Source organism: Ceratotherium simum, chromosome 11 (assembly GCF_057802395.1).
Source record: "Ceratotherium simum simum isolate JZ-2026a chromosome 11, ASM5780239v1, whole genome shotgun sequence".
In the NCBI taxonomy this organism is placed as follows: domain Eukaryota; kingdom Metazoa; phylum Chordata; class Mammalia; order Perissodactyla; family Rhinocerotidae; genus Ceratotherium; species Ceratotherium simum.
The window spans coordinates 23,943,554-23,957,113 of NC_141910.1; the positions used below are offsets into that span (position 1 = coordinate 23,943,554).

Sequence of the window (13,560 nt, forward strand, 5' to 3'; positions counted from 1 at the left end):
CATTTAATCCCCCAACAATCCTATAAAGGTGGGAATAATATTATACCCATTCATCTTTCCCAATAGATCAGCTTTAAATGAGAGTGGGAGAGTTAGCCTATTAGAATTGGACTGGCTAGGTGTGCCAGTGCTTTTTCACTGAGAGGTGTGAAAAGGTGAGATTCATAACAGTTGCTCAATGAATAGTTGAAAGCTGGCCGAACAATTAATTCCAAGTATTGGAGATGAAAGGTATTCTTTTGCTTTTATATTAAAATTTGCCTTTTGCAGATTAGCATGATAGGGCTTCAGCCTCAGCTTCCAAAGTAATTAGCACATCTCACAATACCTGGCTGAGTTTCTGAAGAAAGAAAATAACACACAAAATGATGCAACAGTGTGGACCTCAGCACTCTTACCACATAATCTTTTCTGCAGTATTTTATCCTTTAAATGTTTTACTGAATCTTTACCAGGATAATCTCATTTAAAACAATCTTAAAATTTACAAAGTTTACCTTTTCCATGAAAACCTGTGATCCACCTAGACCTTTCTGAGAAGATGGCAAGATTCACGTCAAGAGACTTTTCAAACAACTTTTGTCATTAACATTTATTTCAATTAAAGAAATGTGAATTCAGAATTAATGTAAGGTAAAACCTCAAAGTATCTGGCAAAAGAAATGCTCTTAAGAGTTTGATTAAAATGTTTGTGGTACCTGTGCTATGTATTACAGACAGACATTAAGAAAATAAAAAACACAGTCTGAAGAGAATCAAATTCTGATAAATTCTGGTTTGTAAAAATCAATTCAGTGGTACAGTCCCCCCAAGGAGAAGCAATTTGCCTTGTTACCATCAGTTAAAAACCAAGAGCATATTTTCCTCTTCTCTTCCCTCTTCTAGTTGTGACCATCATAGCACTATATACATGTACAAACTCAAATCCTTTTAATCAGAGAATTTAGTAAACTAACCATGACTCTGGTATTTAATAGGGCTTACAAATCATGTACTACAAAACATTTCCTTTTGAAAATGAAAATTTTATAATCTATTTCAAAAATGTCAAACAATTGAAAAATATATAAACTGGAACAAAATTTCCAAACCAAAGTTCAAAAACCTTGGCAAAGCTGTACATATAACATCAAATAACATCTAGCTTCATTTATCAACTAAAACACTCAGTAAAAATAATGATTTCTGTACGTGTAAACTGAGTGTAACACTTGAACATTTCAACAGAAACTGCTGTTCCACCACACATTATCAAAGTTTGTTCTCTAAATAATACGAAGAAATTTCAATTATAAGGCAAATGAAAACTAAAAATAGAAACAGTGCATCTTAAAGTTTTTTAGAGACCTACATATAAGTAATTTCCAAACACATAATTTTTTATATGCTTATCGTTTGGAATGAATTTTCCCTGAGCACTCTTTCTGCTTGGCTAGGAAAATTACAACATGATCTATAGAATTTTATTTTGATTTCTCTTGAATATCTGAAATTTTTCAGCCATCAAATGTATTTGGGAATCTTTCCTTCTAGATATCTCCAAGTAATAAGTAATCATAACTGTTCTAAGGGGCTATTTGAATGGCTATAGAAATATGGTTGGGTTTTAGAGCCCTGAGAACTGTACAGTGGTTGTCTCATACAACTGAAATGATTTACTATCCTAAAACTATCAATGGTTATTTTAAAAAATTCAGAATGGCACAAGCATCACGGAAGAAAGAGGTAATAATCAGTAATTCCCAACCAATAGATAAGCATTAAAAACTGAAAGAAAAAAAAAGTTGGCTTAACATTGTGCTTTCCATGGAATAATGCTAAAAAAAATTAAGCCTTCTGCCCAACACAGGAAATACCTCACCTTGAAACTTTATTTAATGCAGTCTTTAGATCTGTCACTCCTTAACATTCATGCAAACTTAAAATTAGTATCACTAGGAATTTCATCACGCAAATTGCAGTTCTCAATGCCATCCCAAGATTTACAGCCCAAAAGACATACTAAAATTAGTGCTCATGCGCAGCACCACTACCAGCTGTGTTCCCCTAATTTTTTAAGGTCCTAAAAAGTCTTAGCTACTTGAGAGTTGAGGCCTTTTCTCTTTCAAATAAATAAGGGATAACAAACACTAGGAGTTTTAACCATGCAAATTTGTAAATAGAAATTTTTTTTACATAGCCTAGCATCACAATAAAGGAAAATTAGATTTAAGAAGTTTCATATTTACAATTTAGATTTCATAACACCTAAGTATACATTTCCCTTAGCATTATGATTTATGTAGTTTGCAAGAATAATTAATAAATAACTTAAAACATTTAGAAGTCATCATTGTGAAGAACTTCAAGAAGTGAGCAATTTCAGATGTCCAGATGTGTGTCTTCTGTCTTTTTAGTTGTATGTTAAGAGGCTTTATGCAGGACGCCCTGGACCAAGACGGCTTTTAGACCTAGATTTTTTAAACAGAAAAGAAGGTCAGAGGTGTTTCTAAAACAGGAAGTTGTTGCTCCTTTAGGTTATGTTTGATTGACAGTATCAAAGTTTAATGAAACTTCACGTAGCTCCATAATCCATTTTTAGAAACCCTTGGGGGCCAGCTGGGTGGCACAGGCAGTTAAGTGCGCTCGCTCCACTTCAGCGGCCCAGGGTTCGCAGGTTCGGATCCCAGGTGCTCACCAACGCACCGCTTGTCAAGCCATGCTGTGGCAGCGTCCCATATAAAGTAGAGGAAGATGGGCATGGATGTTAGCTCAGAGCCAATCTTCCTCAGCAAAAAAAAAAAAAAAAAAAAAGAGGGAGGATTGGCATTGGATGTTAGCTCAGGGCTGATCCGACTCACCAAAAAAAAATAAATAAATAAAAATAAAAACCCTTGGAGTGAGATGTATTTTGGAATACAGATTTTTTTTATTTTTGGGAGATAATATGGTACATATATTGTATATTATGGATCTGAAGCAGTGCAACATAATCAAACATATTAATGTTTCTTCAGTGAAACAAATGAACATTTACATTTAGTAGGATAAATAAAAACTATAAATAAGCATCATTGTAGCCCAGGTTAGGTTTGAGTTGCCTCAAATGTATAAAAAAATCTGGTTTTTTGAGCTTTCTGGATTTCAGAATTCCAGATAAGGCATTTGGATCTGTAGTATTAATGATCAAATCTCAGTTACTTAATCGTTTTTGTTTTTTTTTTTTTGTGAGGAAGATGAGCCCTGAGCTAACATCTGATGCCAATCCTCATCTTTTTGCTAAGGAAGATTGGCCCAGGGCTAACATCTGTGCCCATCTTCCTCTACTTTATATGGGACACCGCCACAGCATGGTGTGACAAGCAGTGCATCAGTGCGTGCCCAGGATCAGAACCCGCGAACCCCAGGCTGCCGAAGCGGAGCACGCGCACTTAACCACTATGCCACTGGGCCAGCCCCTCAGTTACGTAATCTTTAAAAGAAAATTTGTGATGTAAAATGACACAGGACCCACAAGTTAGATTTTATTAAGAAAAATAAAATAAAACAAGGAATAAGAAAGACGTGAATGATTTATATAAAATCATAATATATAACCTATAAACAGTATAAAAATTCTGCTAATTCACAGTAGCACTATAGCTTATATCTTATTAGTAGCTGGCTCAGAACAGAGCTGATTCAATAAATAGAAAACTTATAAAAACCTATACTTGCATTTAATTCTGTGCTTATAACCTTTTAAGTCTTAACTTTTAAGTTAAAATCTGGTTCTGATTAATGTCTTGATGATCTAATGCCAGAAACAAAACGACCCCAAACTCAAATTACTTGCTTCTAGTGTCCATGTGATTTTCCCTAAAAAAATCACTTCAAAGCCAATGGCATTCTGAATTCATGTATGCTGATGTACCTTGTGTTCTTCTCTGAGCTGCTCTGCCGTGCGCTGACTGGCACTGAGGACTTGATTTGCGCTTCGAGTCTGGAATAAATACCTCCTGCAAACTGCAGAGTAAAATTAAGTTGTTATCTTTACGGAATCAATAGAAGCTCTGCTTTATTAAAATGGCATTACTTTTTAACTTAGAAGTAATTTTATTTTGATTTTTAAAATTCAGTTTACTTGAGTTATAATCTACACTTATAATTTTACGTACAGGAAAATTCAATCTTTTTAGTGTACAGTACCGAGTTTTGACAAATGCATACAGTTGTGTAACCACTGTTAGAATGAAGATATAGAACAGTCCCATCACCCCAAGAAAATCCCCTTGTGCCTCTTTTAAGTCAATGGACTTGACACTACCAATTCCCGACAACCACTGATCTGTTTTATGTCTCTATAGTTTTGCGTTCCAGAACGTTATATAAATAGAATCACACAGTCTGCAGTCTTTTGAATTTGGCTTCTTTCACTTAGCATAAAGTATAGGAGATTCATCTATGTTGTTGCATGTATCAGTAGTTCATTCTTTTTTATATGTACTACAGTTTTAATTATTTTCCAGGTAAAGGACATTTAGGTTATTTCTAGTTTTTGGTGATTCTGAATAAAGCCACTATAAATATGTGTGAATTGATCTGTATGGTGAGTAAATGTCTAACGCCATAAGAAACTGTCAAACTGTTTTCCAAAGTGGCCATTCCTTTTCGCATCCCTACTAGCTATATATGAGAGTTCCAGTTGCTCCACATCCTTGCCAGCAGGTTTTAAAAAAAATTTTAGACATTCTAGTTGGTGTATAGTGGTTTCTCATTGAGGTTTTAAGTTACATTTTCCTAATGACTAGTGATGTTGCATCTTTTCATGTGCTTATTTGCCACCTGTATCCCTTCTTTCATGAAGTGTATGGTTAATCTTTTGCCTATTTACTTTTATTGGATTGTTTATTATTGAGTTTTGAGAGTTCTTTATATATTATGAATACAAATCCTTTACCAGATAAGTGTTTTACACATATTTTCTCATAGTTTATGGCTTTTCTTTTCATCCTCTTAATAGTATCTTTCAAAAAGAAGAACTTTTAAATTTTGATGAAGTCCTATTTGTCAATTTTTCTTTTATAGATCATGCTTTTGGTGTTGTAGCTAAGAAATATTTGCCTCACCCAAGGTCACAAAGATTTTCTCCTACGTTTTCTTTTGTAAGTTTTACAGGGAAGTAAATTTTTAAATAAATTAGGGGCAAGAGTATTGTGAATATAGAATACCAATACTAATGATAACACATAATGTTATGACTAATATATAATTCTAATAATAATGTCTAGTCACCATTTTCAACAAGATAACTTATTTTAGAGACAACATCTAAGAAGCTGCAGAGTTGATCAAAATCAGCAACTTCCAGAAAGTCATCCTCTGGATAGTCAGCATTTGGTCAGCACACACAGTTAATCTACTCTGGGTGTGACATTGCACCTGCAGTGACAATGTACTTTATTATGTGTGTTACAGAGGACCTATGGACCATGGATAACAAGAAGTAGGAGAAAACTTTTATGTGAATGAATTGGCTAAATGGTACAGAATATAAAAATATTTAAATTACTCTTTTAAAATTCTGCCTAAAACATCTTTATACTCCTCATGATGAAAATAAGGGAGGAAGGCATATCCAAGCAAGTACAGTACATTAGTACACAATCCTTACTTCTTTTGCTTCCTTTGACTTGACTCGGTCCAGATCACCCAATCTCATCTTTATTAGGTGCCCTGTAATTTCAGACATCCGCCGCTGATCTGAAGGTAAAAAATAATAAACCTTACTTTTTATAAGGATGATTTATAACTTTTATTTCTTTTTTTTTTTGTGTGAGAAAGATTGGCCCTGAGCTAACATTTGCCAATCCTCCTCTTTTTTTTTGCTGAGGAAGACTGGCCCTAGGCTAATATCCATGCCCATCTTCCTCCAGTTTTTTTATATGGGACGCCGCCACAGCATGGCTTGACAAGCAGTGAGTCAGTGCATGCCCAGGATCCGAACTGGCAAACCTGGGGCTGCCACAGCGGAGCGCACGTGCTTAACCGCTTGCGCCACCGGACCGGCCCCTATAACTTTTATTTCTTAAAGATGGTTGCAATCATCAAGAGTTTATGAAAATATCATTGAATATTATTTTATAAACACATACACCTATTTATCTTTGAAGAATTTTAGGCTACAAGTGGCAAAATGGGTCATACACGGATAATCGCGCTGCTTTTAAGACTACTGCACATCAGCCTAAAACATATTCAGTCATCTTTAGAGTGAAAGTCGTGGACAAAAGTCAATCTGAGAGACCTCAGAACTACAGGTACATAAAACAACATATTATCTACTGGGATTGTAGAGTAATGAAACTCTGGTTGATACCTAAGGGAATGTGCTAATTCTGGGCCTTATTCCATTTGGAACCTTTTAAAGCTATTTAGCATACTTCATAAGATGAAAGATTCCTATCATTGTTATTTATACCTAATTTGTATATTACCCAGATTATAAAACTTACCATCTTCTCTTTGTGCATCCTGGTTGAATCTCAAAGATCTTGTGGTATCCCACTTATTCTTCTGCATACTTACGCTATTGAAAAAATTAAACAAAAATGAGCACTGATGCTTTAAGGGTGGGCATCTGATTGGATTAAGGAACAATACTCACATGAAAGGAGACACATCTCTAGAAGTTGACTAAAAAAAAGTAGACAACATTAAGGCCCAATTAGAACATATTTACTGATTGGTGTTATAGTTAATAAAAAGAGTTTACGTTTATTGAGTGCAAGATACTGTACCAAGAGCATTACAAGTATTATTTCATTTAAGCTTTGCAACAACCATGGGAGACAGGTGCTATTATTATCTCTATAATAAAACAGGTTCAGAGAAGTTAAGAAACTTGTCCAAAGAGAAACACATGTAGAATTTAACCCAGCTTTATTTGTCTGATCTGGAAGCTCCAGCTTATGCAATCTTTTAGAATTCACCCATTCATGTGCCTATGGTACTTAACACAAAGATGAATGTACAACCTGTCCAACATAATTGTGTGGAACTTGTCTCAACCCCAGCCTTTCACACATTTTTGGAATCCATGGTTTCTCTTTTAGCCACTTGTGGTTATTACTGTCCTCTGATTCCTACCTGGCTTTTTATTCCTTCCTTCGAAGGCATGGGGAAATAAGAATTATTTTAAAAGGTCACAAAATATAATTTATTTAAAAATTTTAAAGTCTATTTATTTATCTTATTTTTTGAATAAGTGGTATTGGTTCACAATTCAAAAGACAAACAGCACATATTGTAAAAAGCCTCTATCCCCCAGACATTCAGTTCCTTTCCTTAGAGGCAATCAATCTTATCAATCTCTTGTGTAGTTTTCCAGAGATATTTTATGCATATAGAAGGAAATTCATATATATTCCTTTATTTATTCTACACATATGGTAGCGTAATATGCCACTATATTCATTCTGTTCTGCACTTTCCTTTTTTCCCCTGTCAATATATCTCAAGGATCTTTAATTAGTCTTTATAGAACTTATTCATTCATTTTCACACTGCTAGCATTCCAATGTGGTATTCATTACTCTTCTTTTTCAGATTTTTCCTGGCTATACTTGCTTATTTCGCAATACAAACTTCATAATAATAATAGGTAATTTAGAGTTACCTTCTCCAGTCCTTTTTCTTTCTTTTGACCACAGGGTGAAGACATCTGCTTTTTTGGTTGTTTAGTGAGCTTCTTTGGCTTCTCCTTCTTTCCTGATAGTGGAAGGTCAAAGTTATGAGCATAAGTCCCGTATACCTGTCAATGCACTTGTTACTTCCAAACAATAAAATCATTTTTTAAAAAAACCATTGTTTTTTAAAACCCACAAATTACCTCCTGATAAAAAGTAAATATATGGAGAAGTCAAACTGAAAGTGCTTTACAGGGGTGCATTTTAATTACTTTTCTTCTTTCTACTTGGTGAAAACCTTTGGGGAAAAATTGAGGGCAATGAATTCAAAGTCCCAATAAAATTAAATATAGAAAAATGTTGGGGAAAACTATACATATTTATTTATCTGAATCTAATTTGACAGCAGAAGTCACCTCCTAATTCCAAATTTTTTATGTAAAAAATAACTACAACCCAAAAAAATACAATTTGAGAAGGGGAGGAGAAAAGAACTCACAAAAAATCTTTAAAATGTCTTTTGCTCAGGCAGGAGGTGGCGTTATGAAGGTTAAAATAGAGGTGGAACAGAAATGATCTTGGGAAGAAGCAGATTTGGGACAAACTGTATTCTGGACTAGGGCATTCCTGCAGTCAATATTCTGAATTTATTCTGGCTGACAATTTAGTAGAGAAAGAAGAGGGGCAGAAAAGAAGGAGGAGATAGAAACATTTCTCTAAAGACAATGTTTGAAGCTAAGGATAATACATTGGATCACTGTTTCCTAAACATTAATTATTTGTATACCACTTTCAAAATATTTGCTATATCATTTAAAAGGGAAACATGCCACCACCATAAATGGAAAATCTGTAAAACATGCTACATAGAAAACTTTGAAGATACTAGAATAAAAACAAAATAATATTAATAATCCACATAGATTTATTTGCCTGCTGGCAAGCCCTGAGCCCCTGATATGTGACTCTTTCTTAAACTGAGAGATTACCAAGTGCTATAAAATCGCTAAAAGACATGATAGCATGGGACATCTGATAATAGCAGTGTGAAGAGTTGAACAATTCCTTCCAAAGAAAACAATGATAAAAACAGAACAAAAATATTATAAACCACCATCTGCAGGTACTGGCAAATAATCAAAGGTAGGTAGAAAGTTGAACTTTACATTTGAAAGATTCAAGACATAAGAAGTGTGAGTTTGTGGCTTTCTTGCCTAAGGGGACTTCCCAACCTCCCCAGCCTTATGAACCCCAGGAAAAGATGACAGAGTTCAAAGCAACAGAAAAGCTGGAAATCTAAAGGGGAAATTTTGGAAGCAGGAAAGTCAAAGAAGACCTGAGATCTAAAACGTAAGTATAAACTCCGCCCAAATTCCTAGCTGAGTGCTAAACTATGCAAGTGTACAGGAGATCCTAGGAAGCTCAGCTAAAAAGGCAAGCAGAAACTAGGGTGGGGTGTCAACCCTTGCAAGACAAAACTGCTCTTGGTGAGATGTGGGAGTTTCTTGTGCTTTTGACTAAATGATTTCCCCAAACTGCATATGGCTAAAGCTTCTGACAGCAGAAGCCTTATTGGCTTGAGGTGTCAGAGGTTAGATCTGGGATAGGAAAAAACAACTAGAAATCTAGAGGGAACCCATAAAGCAAGGGAACCACTAAACAGGTAAGCCCCAAAACCTGAATATAAATTTTGTCCAAATTCTTGGCTGACCAAGAAACACAGGCTGGTGTGACCCCGTGGCGGTAGGCTAAAGAAGTTAGCAGCCAAAAAAATATGTGCAGGGACACCATCCACCACATACCATGGGGGAGACAGATTTTGCAGTTTGGGTCAGGCAAGTTAACTGCCTACTAGAACAAAAAACTCAAGAATTCTCAGAACAAAACAGATTTCAGAGTTGCACAAAGATAATCTACAATGTCCAGTTTTCAACCAAAACCTAGGAGATAAAGAAATTGAAAAGTAAGACCCACTCAGAAAAGAAACAGCCAATAGAAACTGTTTCTGAGGCGGCCAGCATGTTGGACTTCGCAGACAATGACTTCAAAGTAACTATAATAAATACGTTCAAAGGAAAAATGGTATTATTGAGTAAACACATATGGAATCTCAACAGAGACATGGAAACTATAAAAGAAGAACCAAGCGGAAATTTTAGAGCTGAAAAGCACAATAACTGAAATGAAAAAGTTTACTAGATGGGCTCAAGAGAAAATCAGAAATGGCAGAAGAATGAATCAGTGAATGTGAAGCTAGAGCATTAGAAATTATCCAATCCAAAAAACAAAGAGAAGATTGAGGAAAAAGAAACAAAACCTCAGAGATCTGTGGGACAATATCAAAAAGTCTAACATACTTGTAATTTGAGTTCCAGAAGACAAATGAGAGAAAGGAGGAGAAAAAATACTTAAAGAAATAATGATTGTAAGCTCCCCAAATTTTTTGAAAAACATCAATTTACAGATCCAAAAGGCTCAACAAATCTCAAGTAGGATAAACACAAAGAAAACCACTCCTAGGCATAACATAGTCAAGCTTCTGAAAGTCAATGATAAAAAGAAAATCTTGAAAGCAGCAAGATAAAAAGTACACATTAAACGCAGGGGAACGATTATATGATAAATGGCTGACTTCTAATCAGAAACAATGGAGGCCAGAAGACATTGAATGATATAGTCAAAGTGCTAAAAGAAAAAATAATTGGTAACCAAGAATTCTATATTGAGGAAAACTGTACTTCAAACCAAAAGTGAAATAAAGATAGTTTCAGATAATTCACTGCTGCTATAGCTGCACTACGGAAAATAATGAAAGAAGTCCTTCAGAATGAAAGAAAATGACATAAGATGGTAACTCAGATATAAGAAAAAATGGTAAATATGTGGGTAAATGTAAAAGACTAAATGTGTATTTTTTCTTCTGTTCCCTAACATTCTTTAAATTACATACAACTGTTTAAAGCAAAATTCATAACATCACTGGGTTTATAATGTATATCGATATAATATATAGTTCTCCCTTTGTATCCATGGGGAATTGGTTCCAGGACCTCCCGCAGACATCAAACTCTGCAGATGCTCATGTCTCTTATATAAAATGGCATAGTATTTGCATATAACCTACACACATCCTCCCATATACTTTACATCATCTCTAGATTACTTATAATACCTAATACAATGTAAATGCTATATAAATAGTTGTTATACTGTATTGTTTAGGGAATAATGACAAGAAAAGAAGTCTGTACATGTTCCGTACAGACAGGACCCTTGTAGGCCTTTCCATCCACAGTTGGCTGAATCCTGGATGTGGAACCTGTAAACAGGGAGGGCTGACTGTGCATGACAACAGTTGCACAAGAAAGGAGAGGCAAATGGAACTATCTTAAAGTTCTTATATTTTACTTGAAGTAAAATACTATCTTTAAGTAGATTGTGATAAGGTTAAAGATGCATACTGTAATCTTTAGAACAACCAAATGCAAAGAAATATAACTAAAAAGCCCATAAAATAAAGAAAAAGCAAGAAAGGAGAAACAGAGAAACAGAAACATTTGAGACAATTAGAAAATGAAGAGCAAAATGGCAGAACAAATACAACCATATCAATAAATATATTGCATATAAATAGAATAAATGCTCCAATCAAAAGGCAGAGATTGTCAAACTGGATTAAAAAAGTAATTTCCAACAATATGCTATTTACAAGATACGCACTTCAAGTTAAAAAACACAGAGGTTGAAAATAAATGACAGAAAAAAGATATGCCATCCAAACAGTAAACAAAAGAAATCTAGAGTGATTATATTAATATTAAACAAAACAGACTTCAAGACAAGCAGTTTTACTACAGACAAAGAGGAATACATCATAATGATAAAAGAGTCAATATACTATAAATATATATGTGCCTAATCACAAAGCTCTAACATACACCAAGCAAAAACTGATAGACCTGAAAGGAAAAATACATAAATTAACAATTACAGCTGGAGATTTCACTATCCCTCTCTTCCTAATTGATAGAACAAGTAGTCAGAAAATGAGCACGATTACAGAAGACTTATACCAGACAATCAAACCAACTTGACCTGACATTTATAGACTATTCCACCAATAACAGCAGAATTCACATTCTTTTCATGTGCATCTGGAACATGTCTCAATAAAATTTACAAGATGAAACCACATAGAACACGTTCTCTGACCATGATGGAATTAAATTAGAAATGTGTAACTGAAAAGTATCTGGAAAATCTGAAAATATTTGGAAATTAAACAACACACTACTAAACAACACATAGGTCAAAGAAAAAATCATAAGAGAAGTTAGAAAGTATTTTGTATTAAATATAAATGAAAACAAGACATATCAAAATCTGTGGGAAATAATGAAAGCAGTGTTTAGAGAGAATCTTATAGCTTTAAATGCTTATATTAGAAAAGAAGAAAAGTCAAAAACCAATGATTTAAGCTCTACTTTAAGAAGCAAAAAAGAAGAGGAAATTACATCTAAGGTAATTATAAGGAAGAAAATACTAAATATAAGAATAAAAATCAGAGCCAGCCCTGATAGCCTAGTAGTTAAAGTTCGGTGCTCTCACTGGTGGCCCAGGTTTGGTTCCTGGTCACAGAACCACACCACTTGTCTGTCAGTAGCCATGCTGTGGTGGCAGCTTTCATAAAAGAACTAGAAGTACTTATAACTAAAATATACAACTATGTACTGTGGCTTTGGGGAGGAAAAAAAAAGAAGGAAAACCAATGAAATATAAAATAGACAAACTATAGAGAAAATCAATGAAATCAAAACCTGGTTCCTTGAAAAGATCAATAAAACTAATAAACCTCTAGCTAAATTGATCAAGAAAAAAAGAGTTAAGACACAAATTACCAATACCAGGAATGAGGGAGGGACATCATTACAGATCCTTCAGACAGAGGATAATAAAAAAATATTATGAGCAATTTTATGCCAACAAATTTGACAATGTGGATAAAATGGACAAATTCCTTGAAAGACACAAATTATCAAAATAGATTCAAGAAGAAATATAAAACTTGAATAGCACTTGAATATTAATTGAAGAAAATGAATTCATAATCAAAAACCTTTCCATAAAGAAAACTCCAGGACCAGATGGCTTCACTGCTGAATTTTATCATATATTTAGGAGAGAAATAATGCAAATATTACACAAATTCTTTCAGAAAAGAGAAGTTAAGGGAACACTTTCCAACTTGTTTTATGAGGTCAGTATTACCCTGATATCAAAACTTGAAAAAGACATAAAAAAAATACAGACAAATATCCCTCATGTACACAAACAAAAAATATTTGACAAAATATTAGCAAGTCAAATACAGTAACATATAAAAGAATAATATCTCATGACCAAATGGAGTTCACTCTAGAAGACTGCTGTAACACTTGAAAAAAATCAATATAATTAATCATATTGATATAATAAAAAAAAAACCCTGTATTTTCATCTCAGTAGATGGAGAAAAGCATTTGAAAAAATTCAACACCCATTCACTAACTCAGCAAACTAGAAATAGAAAGGAAGTTCCTCAACCTGAGAAAGGGCATTTATGAGAAACCAACAACTAACATTACATACTTAATGGTTAAAGATTGAATGCTGTCCCCCTAAGATAGGGAATAAGGCAAGGATGTCTGTTCTCACCACTTCTATTGAACACCAGGTCCTAACCAGTGCAAAAAGGCAAAACAAACAAATAAAGGGTATACATATTGGAAAGGAATCTAACTAGCAAAGGAAGAACAATTAAGTGAATTTACCATGATCATAAGATACAAGGTCAATATAAAAAGATCAGTTATATTTCAATATTACCATCAATGAACAATTGAAAAGTAAAAAACCTACTTACATGTATAACAGC

The 13,560-nt window shown here is 34.1% G+C and overlaps 1 protein-coding gene across 5 annotated transcripts in view; it reads right to left on the reverse strand.

Annotated features, from left to right (window-relative positions):
* Nucleotides 1-577: 577 nt before the first annotated feature.
* SANBR (SANT and BTB domain regulator of CSR) overlaps nucleotides 578-13,560 on the reverse strand; it is a 67,550-nt gene continuing 54,567 nt past the window's right edge. For all 5 annotated transcript variants that reach the window (XM_004435653.3, XM_087436706.1, XM_087436707.1 and 2 more), the window contains 6 exons: nucleotides 7,637-7,728; nucleotides 6,626-6,654; nucleotides 6,474-6,547; nucleotides 5,633-5,721; nucleotides 3,893-3,984; nucleotides 578-2,450 (listed from right to left, as the gene is read on the reverse strand). In XM_004435653.3, coding sequence (XP_004435710.2) covers nucleotides 2,414-2,450; nucleotides 3,893-3,984; nucleotides 5,633-5,721; nucleotides 6,474-6,547; nucleotides 6,626-6,654; nucleotides 7,637-7,728 — 413 coding nt within the window. In that variant the 3' untranslated portion in view covers nucleotides 578-2,413. The remainder of the gene's footprint in view (nucleotides 2,451-3,892; nucleotides 3,985-5,632; nucleotides 5,722-6,473; nucleotides 6,548-6,625; nucleotides 6,655-7,636; nucleotides 7,729-13,560) is intronic.